At 59.2% G+C, this 11,802-nt stretch overlaps 2 protein-coding genes and 1 non-coding gene across 4 annotated transcripts; 2 read left to right on the plus strand and 1 right to left on the minus strand.

Moving 5' to 3' along the window:
* Positions 1-342: 342 nt before the first annotated feature.
* Positions 343-4,657, minus strand: TRMT2A (tRNA methyltransferase 2 homolog A). Its single transcript, XM_047762128.1, has 12 exons — positions 4,304-4,657; positions 3,629-4,188; positions 3,299-3,407; positions 2,947-3,128; positions 2,630-2,744; positions 2,425-2,540; positions 2,235-2,346; positions 1,676-1,798; positions 1,460-1,535; positions 1,104-1,220; positions 874-970; positions 343-773 (listed from the first exon to the last, which is right to left on the minus strand). The coding sequence occupies exons 1-12, from the start codon at positions 4,328-4,330 to the stop codon at positions 542-544; spliced, it is 1,866 nt and encodes a 621-aa protein (XP_047618084.1). The 5' UTR covers positions 4,331-4,657; the 3' UTR covers positions 343-541.
* A 54-nt stretch (positions 4,658-4,711) lies between these two features.
* Positions 4,712-10,757, plus strand: RANBP1 (RAN binding protein 1). Of its 2 annotated transcripts, none has more exons than XM_047762130.1 (6): positions 4,712-4,984; positions 5,963-6,099; positions 7,836-7,993; positions 9,255-9,383; positions 9,960-10,025; positions 10,507-10,757. In XM_047762130.1, exons 1-6 carry the CDS (start codon positions 4,970-4,972, stop codon positions 10,620-10,622), a joined length of 621 nt encoding a protein of 206 aa, XP_047618086.1. In that variant the 5' UTR covers positions 4,712-4,969; the 3' UTR covers positions 10,623-10,757. The 2 variants fall into 2 exon arrangements, with proteins under 2 accessions (XP_047618086.1, XP_047618085.1); XM_047762129.1 differs by lacking the exon at positions 4,712-4,984 and adding an exon at positions 4,991-5,421.
* Positions 10,086-10,211, plus strand: LOC125117141 (small nucleolar RNA SNORA77). The gene has a single exon (XR_007132505.1). It is a non-coding gene; the product is annotated as a small nucleolar RNA SNORA77 (small nucleolar RNA).
* Positions 10,758-11,802: the final 1,045 nt, after the last annotated feature.

Below are 11,802 nucleotides of genomic sequence, written 5' to 3' on the forward strand. Positions count from 1 at the left end.
TGTCTTTCTTCCAGTGGTGGGGGTGCGGGGGGCAAGCATGAGCCCTGGACTGGCCAGCTCTCCCAGAGTCTTCCAGGGGCTAGGGCAGCATCCTAACCCCCACCCTCCTGCCCACGCTTTGAGGACAGGGCTGAGCCCTGAGCCTGCTATGCTGCCTATGTGGGGAAGATCAGTGGGTCCAAGACCCACACCCAACTCTCCCTGGGGCTCAGCACAAAGCTGGACATCCTGTAGAATAGCTCTGCTGGGATTCCCTGGGAGGGTTGCTCTGACTGGGCTAGTGCCCAGGTGCCCTCCTGGCCCTGTGCACCTGCAGTGAGGGCAGAGGGAGCCACAAACATACGTAGTTCAGCACGTTTATTCCAGCCCTTGGGGCCCAACTAGTCCAAAATAGATGGCGGGGGGTAGGAGGGGCAGGTGAAGGGGGAGCACAGGTCTCATGCTCTCTGCAGCTGCTATCTGAGTGTCCTAGAGCAGTGTGAAGACTGGAGAGCTCTGTTTTCTGCCCGTGATGGGGTCTGGTTTCCACTGCCCCAGGGGCCTAGGAAGGTGGGGAAGCCCCAGTTTCCTGCAGGATGTCACCTAGGGGCTCTGGTGGGGGTGGGGATGGAGGGTCCAGGAGCTCCACAGCCCCTGAGCCATCGAGGTGCTCCACCCTTTCGAACAGGATGAGCATCTCACAGTGCGGGGTCTGTGGGAACAGGTCCACGGCCACAGCCTTGACCGGCCGGAAGGGCATGCCCTTTACCCGGTTAGATGGGGCCCTGCAGAGGCTGAGGGAAGGAGTACCGCAGTCAGCTGCATGGATCCACAGGGGCTCCCATGCAGGTGAGGCTGGGTGCTGTCCCCTGCCCACCCAAACTCCATACTCACTCCACAAAATTGCCCATGGCTGCCCGGGGGCTGCAGGAGACGTACAGGAGCCGTCTGAGGTTCTCAGCTCTGCGGACAGCCAGGATCACCTTGGAATCTGGGGAGGCACAGACCCCTCAAGGCACAGTCCCCAAGGGCTCCCCCTGGAGGAGGGGGTGGGGGCCAGAGGCCACACAGCCTAGTGTGCCACCCTCTGCCTGCCCACATTGCCCCAGGTGGAGACCACTCACGCAGGCCAGCACGCGGTGGGTCCAGGATGGCGACTAGCTGCTGGGAGGCCAGTCTGCTCACCAAGGGGGGCACCAGGTCCTCAGCTCTTCCACAGTGGAACTCGACGTTGCTCAACTCTGGAGGTGACACAGCAGCCCTGCCAGGGGGCCCAGAACACCCAAGCCCCACCCAGCTTCCCCACATCCAGGAGCTCCTGGAGGGTACCTCAGGAAAACCCTCCCCAGAGGGGCAGCCTTTCTGCCCTGCCACTGTGGGCCCAGGAGTCATGGGTGGGGCCCAGGTGCTGTGTCACGGATGCACAGGATATCTGCAGCCCCATGGCCCCCCACCCACCACGTGGCTCGCTGGCTCTCACCGTTGTCCAGGGCGTTCACCCGGGCATCCTCCACAGCCTCCTGGCTCAGCTCGACCCCCACAACTCTCTTCACCTTCTAGAGCAAGCACAGGGCACAAACTGATGACCTTCTAGGGGACAGTAAAGAGGATCTGGGACAGGCTAGGGGGTCACTGAGCAAATGACAACATAGGGTGGGGTTGGGGGAGTGTGTTCTTGGCTGGGCAGGAGGCTCACTCGGGCCAGGGCCAGGCCAATGGTGCCAGTTCCACAGCACACGTCCAGCACTGTGCTCCCTGCGTCCAGCTGGGCCCAATCCTGGATGACTGTGTAGAGCACCTCAGCTGCGGGTGTGTTCACCTGGGGCAAGAGCCAGAATGTCAAAGCAGCCCTGCCGCCCAGGTCAGCCTCCCCTCCTGACTCATCACCTGTACCCTGGGTGCTCATCCTCTTGGACAATCCCCTGGTCCAGTCCTTCACCTCCTCCCCACCTCTAAAGGCCTGAGCACCCCAGGGCCCCTATGTCCACCAACCTCCCATCAACACCTCTCCTTCCCAATAGCTGGGACTGTGGGGCTACTGCAGCAGCAGGCACCATAGATGCCTCCAGAACCCCAGGGCCATTCCAACCCCTACCTTCCCACAGGGTTATCACCAGGGTCATCTAGTGACATATAACCTCTTTCAGATCTCCTTCCTTCTCTGTGGTTCTGGTGGCCCCCAACGTGAATGCCCTCTCCCAAACCTCCACAGGCCAACCCCTCACGGCTGTCCTGGTCCCCAGTGGCTCTGCTACCTGGAAGAAGGCATGAGGGGAGATCCGGAAGGTCAACCCCAGCAGGTCCTCATAGATGCACTGGTCCCCAGCCACATGTTCCAGAGGCAGGCCCTCCTGGCTGGGGGTCTTTCTGTGGACAGTAGGGCAGGTCTCTCAGTGTCACCAGCCCTGGTAGGAACCTACCCACCCTATCTGGGCTACTACTCACCGCTGGCCCTCTTCCACAAAGTAGAGGCAGGTCACCCCGCTGGCCTTGCCTGGACCCGTTGTGAAGTGCTGTGCCAGAGAGGCCTTCAGCCCTGCTAATTCCTCAGGGCTCAGCTTCTGAAGCAAGTGGGAGAAAAGGCCTGTAAGGATGTCGAAGTCCACTCCGGCCCAGAAACCCATCCCCGAACAGCCCGCTCTCCAGAGACCTGTGGGTGGAAGTAGGCAATGGCCATGGCTTGGCCGCGGCGACTGGTACGCACGGTCAGCTGCTTCCAATGACCTGAGTATGTCTCCGGGTCATACGCAGAGTATGGAGTGGACCTGTGAGTGCCACAAACAGCCTGAGTCCCTAACACATCTGCCGACCAGGACCAAGCAAGCAGCCTCCCTGCTTTTTCCTCCAGCCACACCCACCAGACCAGAGTGGTAGGATGCTCCCCCGCCCACGCCCAAGGCAGAACCTGAGTTTTCTGCTCCCAGAATGCCTCAGGCTGTCCCGGAGCCACCAGCCACTCGTCCCTACCGGATAAACTCCTGGAAGGCCTTCACCACCTGCTTGGTGGCCGTAGGTATGTGCACAGTGTCGAAGGGGGCTGCTACAGCGCACGTACCGCCCTTGTACTTGCCAAGCCTGCAGCCTACCGTGTTGTCTTCCCCATCGACCCCTACGCCGACCAGAAACTCACACTTGTTACGATACTCAGTCTGCAAAGAGGCCAGAGGAAGACAGAGACAGGGCTACCCTCAAACTGCCCACCCAGGACCAGAGACCGACAATTACCAAGCACTTAATATACGTGAAAAGCAAGAGCGAAACAGGAAGAAGAGTGGAAGGAACAGGCAGGAAAAACTTCTGTAAGAGCAGAGGGCCTAACCTGCTGGGGTGACGGCTTGACCCCCTCTAGCGTGCAGCAAGCCTTGTTATGCTTTTGCCTCTGTGACAGTAGCCAGGGCAGCAGAGCACGGTTGGTGTTCCCAATTTCTCTGCAAGGTAAGGTGAGGTGGAAGGTGGACTCAGCCAACTGCCCATCCTCAGCTACCCTCCAAATGGCCAGGTGCCTGGGCCCCCACTTGGGACCTCATTGATCCAAGTGGTAACACAAGGGTCCTACTGGCCAGCGCCCCAGGACATCTGTACGCATGGGGCAAGCTCAGGAGGCCGCTTATGGGAGCTGTGCCAGGGGATGCTTTGACCCAACACTCACTTGGCTAGCTTCTGCAGCACCTGCTCACATTCCAGTCGCTTCCGCTCAAGCTGCTCTGCATAGGGCAAGGTCCAAAGAGGGGTCACTACATCAGCGATACAGGTGGCCTGGGAGGCTGGCGGCTCACCCTCGTCCTCTCTCTGCCTCTTCCTGGCCATGGGATCAGCCTTCGGCCTCGCTAGGCGCACGCTGAGCGGGCGGCCCTTCCAGAGGGCGCCGTGCAGCACGCACAGGGCCTTGTCGCGCTCGGCGGCGCTACGGAATGTCACGAAGGCGCAAGGAGGCTGCCCGAAGAGTTTGGTCTTGTGGGGCTGCAGCCCAAAGCGGCCCAGGAAGCGCCGGACGTCGCTGAAGCTGGCATGGCGCGGTACGTTCTGCAGCTCCAACTTAAAGATCTCCGAGGTGAACAGGCCGGCCCGGATGTAGCTATAGGGCCCCGGCTGAACGCCCGGCCCCGCGGCCCCAGCGTCCAGATCCTTCTCCTGCTGGGGGCCCGGGGCCGCGGGGCTGCCCGGCGCGTTGGGGCTGTCCTGACCGGGGTCCCCCACGCGCGCCTGACCCTGCGTGGAGACAGCAGACAGGCGGGTTGGCCAGCGCCCGAACGCCCGGCCCTCTGTCTCAGCCACCCACCTCACCACCCGTCCCTAACTCCGGCGGAATTTCCCTTCCCCCTACTTCGCTGTCGGGCTCGTCACCCATCATCCACTCTGCGGCCTCGTCCAGGGCCTTGCAAACAGGGGGCGCGCGGTGAGCGGGTGCGACTCCGAGAGGCAGGCCTCGCTCCAGCCCGGGCGGAGGCAGGACTCCCTCGGTGCTCAGGTCCAGGTCTCAGGCATGGCCCGGGCCCCCCACTCTCCTTGCCGGTCACTCTCCCGTCCGCTGCCGGCGCGCGTATCCCAGACAGCGTGTCTTAATCGTCTCGGCTTCCGGCGACATCATCGCCTCGCGCCGCTGAGACCCCCCCTAGCCGCGCCTGCGAGCTCCAGGGGCGCGCGGCCGTGGGGCGGAAGTGCGCGCGAAGGCCGCCGGGAGTGCGCGTTCCCCCGCCTGCCGGGCTGGCCGGGCATGCGCCGCGGGCCTTTTGGCGGGAAGCGGGGGGCGGGCTGGACAATGAGAGTGTCTGCCGCCTGAGCCAATAAAGCTGTGCTGGTTTTGAATCGCGGCGCGTTTCCCGCCGCCGGGGTCAGGGGTCGGGGGTTCAGGTCGCGGGGCGGAGGGAAGAGCGGGCGGGCGGGAGGCGCCGGCGCCAGACGCGGAGGAAGAAGCTGCGACCAGCCGCCGAGAGGCCGCGGAGCCCGCGACGACCGAGCCCGCCGAATTGCCGCCGCCGCCGCCGCGCCCATGGCGGCCGCCAAGGTGGGCCGGGCCGGACAGGCCGGGGCGGGGGCCGGGCGGACTGGGGCCGCTACCGGCGGCCACGTGGGCGGTCCGCGCCTCCGCCAACCCCCACCGGCTTGCGGGCTCGGGTGCGGGGCCTCGTGACCTTGGGGCGGCCGGGCCTCGCGCTCGCTCCTCGTTTCCGGGCCGCTCCTTGCCGCGGGCCCCGCACCGAGACGGCCCCCTCCCGCGGCCCGCGCAGCGCTCCATTCATCCGGTGGTGGTCCTCGAACCGCTACCGGACTCCGTGCCCGCGCGCGGTCCGGCGGGCGGCCTGTGGCGGCGGAGACAACGCAGTGCAGCCCGGTGCGGTCCGGCTAAGGGGTCGGCAAAGGCCTGCGTTTTTGGGCCGAGCCCGGGAGCGAAGTCTCTGGGAGTCAGCCTCCGGGTCTATGGATCATCAAGCCACGTGTTCCGTGAGACAACCTAAAACACCATCCTTTGTGTCCCGTAGTTAGTTCTCTGCACTGGAGCCGAATTCTATAACTCTTTTGTGTGAATCTTTTTAGTTTTTAAACCTGGTTTCCCAACCGAGATTAAGTTGCTGGCAGAACTGTGAATTCTGTGTAAACGCTAGCAATCTTATCACAACTTTTTTTTTCTTTGAAGTAAGAGGGCAGATTTTTCAGTAAAAACTCAGATGGATGATTTTGGTTTTAAGAGTATACTGAGGCTCTCTTCCCCTCATCACTGTGTCCTTAATCTGCATTTGACAGTGAGGAGTTCTAGGACCCTTGGAATTCCTGAAGCCCAGTCAGTCTGTGCAGTTTTGGTTGTTGCATCTGAGGGAGGGTGACAGAGTCCAGGGTCTTGCTGCAAGTCCCTGCAGAAAGCTTTGGGATGAAAGGCTTTTTAATCCTTTGTTTTGGGGTGAGGCTGTTGACTAGTGGGGTTGCCCACCGTGGCCACTGGTGAGCTCTAGCACGGCCAGCAGGGTCACGACTCCCTCCTCTACAGGACACCCATGAGGACCACGACACCTCCACCGAGAATGCTGACGAGTCTAACCATGACCCCCAGTTTGAGCCGATAGTTTCTCTTCCTGAGCAAGAAATTAAAACGCTGGAAGAAGATGAGGAGGAGCTTTTTAAAATGTAAGTGAACTGGTGTTTTTTTCAGAAGGAGGTATCTTCAGTTTAAGATGGCACCTAGTGGTTTTATAAATTTCCAGAGCTTGGCTTGACCTTTAGCCATACCAAGGGTTTTGTGATGGCTAATCCCATGTGGAAATCAAGGTGGCTGTTAGCATTTACCTATTCCATGGCTCCCTGGTGTCCTGTTACCACAGCTCTGTCCACAAGGCACATCTCCCAGACCCCTGTGGTTGCTACCCATGCCTCTAAGACTTCTGAAGCCCTCGCCCCCGCTTGAGTGTTGGCTCTTTAGTGTTACGCTCTCTCTCTCTTTTTTTTTTTTTTTCAACACAAGGACACTCTGAAGCATATGATTTTCTGATTCAGTGTCTTTGGCACACTAGGCAAAACTTGGAACTACAAGTGGAAGTGGGTAGTGTTAGAGTTACGCGGAGTTCCAGTCGTGGCTCAGTAGTTAACCCAACTAGCATCCATGAAGATGCAGGTTTGATCCCTGGCCTTGCTCAGTGGGTTAAGGATCCGGCGTTGCCGTGAGCTGTGGTATAGGTCGCAGACGTGGCTTGAATCTAGTGTTGCTGTGGCAGTGTTGTAGGCCGGCAGCTACAGCACTGATTTGGTCCCTAGCCTGGGAACCTCCATATACCGTGGGTGCGGCCCTAAGAAGGCAGAAAAAAAAAAGAAAAGTTTCTTGGTGGCAACTACAAGTAGCTGTAGCTGCCATGCCACTTTGAAGCAGTGTTTGCAGAATCTCTGTGTCCAGATGTCTGTGATAGTCACAGTACTGACAGCAGCACTGACACGGATTAAAGGAGACACTGGTGTAGCCCCAAGTTAGTGGAAATTGGGGGCGGGGTGGAACAGATTCTTCCCACCCCTTCGGACTCTGTCCAGGATGCCAGATTGTGGTTTGACTGTTTTGTTGTGAGTTGGAGGAGGGAAGCAGCGGGGCCAACACTGCTACCACTCTCTAAGGCAGGGAGGCTGGAGAAAGCAGCCCCTCCCTACCACTCCCAAGGGCCCGGGGAGGAGAGCCACACACCCCTTAGGTCTCAGGGCTGGAGGCACAGGTTCTCTGGGTCTCTGTTCTGCCTGGAAGCGCTGCCACCTCTCTTGACAGTTGAGTTTGGGAAGAGAGCAGTTTTTGCAGGGAAGGGGCCAGCAGAGCTGGGGTCCTATGGGGACCTCTCCTGCTGCTCTATGGCCCCAGGGACGCCAGGGTGCCCATGCACGGCAGTGGCAGCCTCTTCTGGGAGTACCGCTGCACTCTCTGAGAAGGCAGGTCTTTTTTCCCATTTTTATTTTGAAGTAAAAACCTATAGTCTAGGGGGTTCCTCTCATGGCTCAGTGGTTGATGAATCCGACTGGGAACCACGGGGTTGCAGGTTCGATCCCTGGCCTTGCTCAGTGGGTTGAGGATCCGGCATTGCCGTGAGCTGTGGTGTAGGTCGCAGACGCAGCTCAGATCCCACGTTGCTGTGGCTGTGGTGTAGGCCGGCGGCTGCGGCTTCGATTGGACCCCTAGCCTGGGAACTTCCGTGTGCCGAGGGAGCGGCCCTAGAAATGGCAAGAAGACAAAAAAAAAAACAAAAAACCACAGTTTGTTAAGTTGTCTTGATTCTCTGGTGACGTCTTGACTTGTGGTTCTTGGAGTGCAAGGAAAGGAGGGCCGTTTGGCAGGGCCTCCTCTGTCCCCTCCTGTGCTTAGCTAACCTTTTGCTCCACGGATCCCCTTGAAGGCGGGCAAAGCTCTTCCGGTTTGCTTCAGAGAACGACCTCCCAGAGTGGAAGGAGCGAGGCACTGGGGACGTCAAGCTTCTGAAGCACAAGGAGAAGGGGACCATCCGCCTCCTCATGCGAAGGGACAAGACACTCAAGATCTGCGCCAATCACTACAGTAGGTGCCTGGGCCAGCGCTCCACAGACCTCCCAGTGGATGTAGACTAGTGGGCGTCAGTCCTGGGCCCAGAGTGGGGATCCCGGGAGAGTCACCTGAGGCCCGGCCGGCGAAGGGGTAATGGCAGGCTCCCCACTCGGATTGCTGGGCTGCTGAGTGTTCGGGGGATGCGTATCCTGGGGTGTGTCTGCATTGAGGGTGTGTGTCCGGAGTGGCAGGGCCTCTTGTGTGGACGCCCAGGAGCCAGAGGGAAGGCCCTGGTGGGAAGTACAACAACCTTTGTGTGCCAGTCACTGTGTCCCAGCCTGAGTGGCTTCCTCAGGAGCTGCCCCAGTGGCCCCGCCCAGCCTTTCTGCCCTGGACCAGCCTGCAACTTCCAGCTGGATGTGAAGTGCTTCCCCAGGGGTCTTCACTGCCACTGCTTTTCCCAGAGCCCTATGTCACTGGGTTGTTTCTGTGAGCTGCAGAAGGGGTCCAGAACCTGGGGCACAGCACAGCCCTCCTGGGCAGGTGGTGACAAGAAAGGCGCCCCTGGATGTCCTGTGAACAGGTGGGCTCAGTAGTATCCGGCTGGGCATGTCCTGTGTCCTGGAGGTTTCCTCAGGGATCTTTTCCCCCTTGGGTCTGAGAGGGACCCAAGGAGATGGGAGCCAAGTTTGTTCCTGGCTATAGCTCTGTCTTCTGTGAGGTACAGGCATGTCACAAGGCTTTTGCTATCCACTTTTGATGGTCTTGTTCCTTGTGGTGTTCCTGGACCATGTGAGGCTGAGAGTCGTTGCCCTTATTTGATCATATGCTCTCCTGGGTGGTCACCCTACCTCCTAGCTTCTGTTTTTCTGCTGTGCTCCACCTTCTGTGGACCAGGTCTCTGTGGGCATAGCCAAGCGTGGACAAAGCCTTAGGGGGCGGGGGTGGCAACGGCAGGGCCTGCTAGGCCATGTGGTCCATGCCTGCCCTGGGTGGGGGCTGCTCAGGCAGGGGCCAGGCATGAGCAGACATGTTGGCATCGGAGTGCTAGGCTGAGATGGGGTTTGAGACCCTCGTTGGGGTATCTTTGTGGTGGGGACTGGGGTCCCTGTTCCTAGACTTTAAGTGAGCACAGGATGTTTTCAAAGAGTCATGGTTTGTAAAACTCAGATCCCAAAGGACTTAATCAAGTCCTGCTTGGTGAACCTTAAGCCAGGCCTGTTTTGTCTGCAGTGGGTGGGGAGGGTGGGCTGGCTTGGCGGCCACACCGTCCTCACGGTGCTTCTCCCTCCAGTCACGCCGATGATGGAGCTGAAACCGAACGCAGGCAGTGACCGTGCCTGGGTCTGGAACACCCACGCTGACTTCGCCGATGAGTGCCCCAAGCAGGAGCTGCTGGCCATTCGCTTCCTTAACGCCGAGAGTAAGTCTCAGGCCAGCCTGACCACCAGTGCCCTTGGTTTCCAGGGAGACTTGACAGCAGCTGGGAAGCATGCGGTGGGGTCTGGTTCTGCCCTGCTGTCTGGTGGGCTCAGGGAAGGGAGCTAAATGCCTGTAGGCTGTGCCCAGGGAAGGTGTGTCCTCTCACCATCGCCTGGGTGCCAGCAAGGGCTCTGCCCATGCTGATCTCTCCCCCTGCTGGGCATCCTCCCAGCCTGGGTTGCCTACCCAACCCAGGCGGTCCTGCAGGAGTTGGGTGGGTGCCGGGATTCAGCACCCCAGGAGCTGACGATCTGGTGCTGAGTGGACCTTGCCTCTGCTTTGGGAGTGGCCTGCCCAGTGGCTGCTTCCAGTCCAGGTGGAGAGCAGAGCACGTGGTGAAGTGAGGCTGCCCACTTCTGCCCAGACTGGTGTGCAGTCAGGCAAGGAGGTGGCCGGCTCTCCTGAGGTCAGCGTGGCCTGGGACTGGCCTGGTGAATCTTAGAGCTTCAAGCCCACCAAGACATATACCCACTCGCTGCTTAGGGATCTTAATGGGCATTCTCTTGTATCTTTGCAGACGCACAGAAGTTCAAAACGAAGTTTGAAGAATGCAGAAAAGAAATTGAAGAGAGAGAAAAGAAAGGTGCTGGGTGCTAGTGGAGCTGGGGAGTTTTTAGGGTAGGGTTGCCTATGGGGGGACTCTGCAGACTCGCTCTGCTCCCGGCCGCAGCCCCGGGCGGGTGCTTTTTCTGTCTGCCACAGGAACATCCCGGGGCGCTGTGACCACTTTGACCTGTCAAGGGCAAGGCAGCCGCCCCGGTACATGGTGTGCTTTCTTGGGGGTGAACTGCCAGTCAGGGCCCAAACATGTGCTCTCTGGCCTGGCCTCCCGGCACTCAGCCTAACTGCCAAATCACGATGTCTGTTGGAGTTCCCCAGGGCAGTAGGGGCTTCTCAGAGGTCCTTGTGGTAATCTACTTGCTTGGGGTCCAGGCGGGGGGACGTATTTACCTGTGACCCTGGAGGCACATGGAAGGGCGGCCAGTCCCTGGAGCGTGCACAGCTGCAGCGGGGCTGGGCAGAGCAATGCTGCTGCTTCTTACTGCATCCCTGTGCCTTGGCAGGATCTGGCAAAAACGATAGTGCTGAGAAAGTGGCCGAGAAGCTAGAAGCACTCTCGGTGAAGGAGGGCACGGAGCTACAGGACGAGGCCAAGCAGCCGGCCGAGGAGGAGCAATGAGTCGGCTCCCACGTCCCTTTCTCCCTGTCTTTTCCCTCTTTTCTTTTTTTAAATTTTGCCCTGCCCCTTTTCCATTTGTTTTTATTCTGTTTTGTTTTTACAAGGGACTTTATATAAAAGAACTGACTTCCGACATTCAGGTTGTTTTTTTTTCTCAGTTATTGCCCTATTGAAGATGACTTCAGAGAACCCCTTCCCCAGTCATGAGAATGTACTCTGCTAACTTTCTTTTCCACAGTGGAAACACTTATTTATAGTCATCAAAATAGTGAATAAATAACACATTTGAAACCTGCATGGAGGCAGGACCGTGTGTGCGCCGGCCCTGTCCTGGGACAGTGGGTTCCTCCATCTCTGCCGTCACACTCCCCCTGCCGTGGCCACTGGGCTGAGGTGGGCAGATGGCCAGGGGAGTGGTGCCGTCCTCTGGCTGCCTTAACAGCCCTGCTCTGCCCTGTGCCTGGGAGCAGGCAGCCTCTTTCTTGGCCTTGGGGGAAGGAAAAGAATCCCACCAGATCCCTTGGCTGTGGCTTCAGGAGGCCACATGGGTCTCCGGTCTTTGGCCGGGCCACCTTTGGTTGGCCCTCAGCCCCACGGCCACCCTCCGAGAAGACCTGTCTGCTCATGCCTAGCCCTCTGCGTGGCTGGAATTGAGGGTGCCTGCAGTGCCTTTTAGGAGAGCGTTTTCAGGAACACAGATGGTTAGAGCCAATTGGGGCTCATCTTGTAAGGCAGTTCTAAGCAGGGGAGAAGTCTCCACACACACGGGCACTTCTGGGGTGGCCTGTGTCCCAGGAGGCCCCTCAGGCTGTGAGGCACAGGGCAGGACCTGACCTGACCCTGGAGGGAGCACGCCCCTGGTTGTGGCCTTGGCCAGAGGCTTACAGTGTGGCACACCCTGGTCTATTCTCCCTGTGTACTGTCCAGCTTGGACCGCCTGTCCTTGATCCCTCTGGCAGATGCACCTCCAGAGAAAGCTGCTCTTGTTTTAAAAGAGCAAACTGAAGACATCACTGGCCCTTGTCAACTCTTGGTGGCTCTAGGCCTTGCTCCTGGGGCCTGCAGTGGTCCTTCCTGCCTTGGAGAGGGGGTGCACTGGAGCTTATGCACCTTCTCATGTTGACGAGTTGGAATGGTAATGTTGATGTGATGCCTTGACATGGAAGGCTGGTTGGAGGTC

Source organism: Phacochoerus africanus, chromosome 15, assembly GCF_016906955.1.
Source record: "Phacochoerus africanus isolate WHEZ1 chromosome 15, ROS_Pafr_v1, whole genome shotgun sequence".
NCBI classification, from domain to species: domain Eukaryota; kingdom Metazoa; phylum Chordata; class Mammalia; order Artiodactyla; family Suidae; genus Phacochoerus; species Phacochoerus africanus.

Bases quoted from the DNA above. Each gene is read 5' to 3' on its own strand.
- TRMT2A (XM_047762128.1), bottom strand. From the start codon at position 4,330: ATGATGGGTGACGAGCCCGACAGCGAA. The intron at 4,189-4,303 runs GTAGGGGGAAGG...GTCTCCACGCAG, and splicing joins GTGACGAGCCCGACAGCGAA to GGTCAGGCGCGCGTGGGGGA. The intron at 1,536-1,675 runs GTGAGCCTCCTG...TGCTTGCTCTAG, and splicing joins TTGGCCTGGCCCTGGCCCGA to AAGGTGAAGAGAGTTGTGGG.
- RANBP1 (XM_047762129.1), top strand. From the start codon at position 5,398: ATGGATCATCAAGCCACGTGTTCC. The intron at 6,100-7,835 runs GTAAGTGAACTG...ATCCCCTTGAAG, and splicing joins GAGGAGGAGCTTTTTAAAAT to GCGGGCAAAGCTCTTCCGGT. The intron at 9,384-9,959 runs GTAAGTCTCAGG...GTATCTTTGCAG, and splicing joins TCGCTTCCTTAACGCCGAGA to ACGCACAGAAGTTCAAAACG.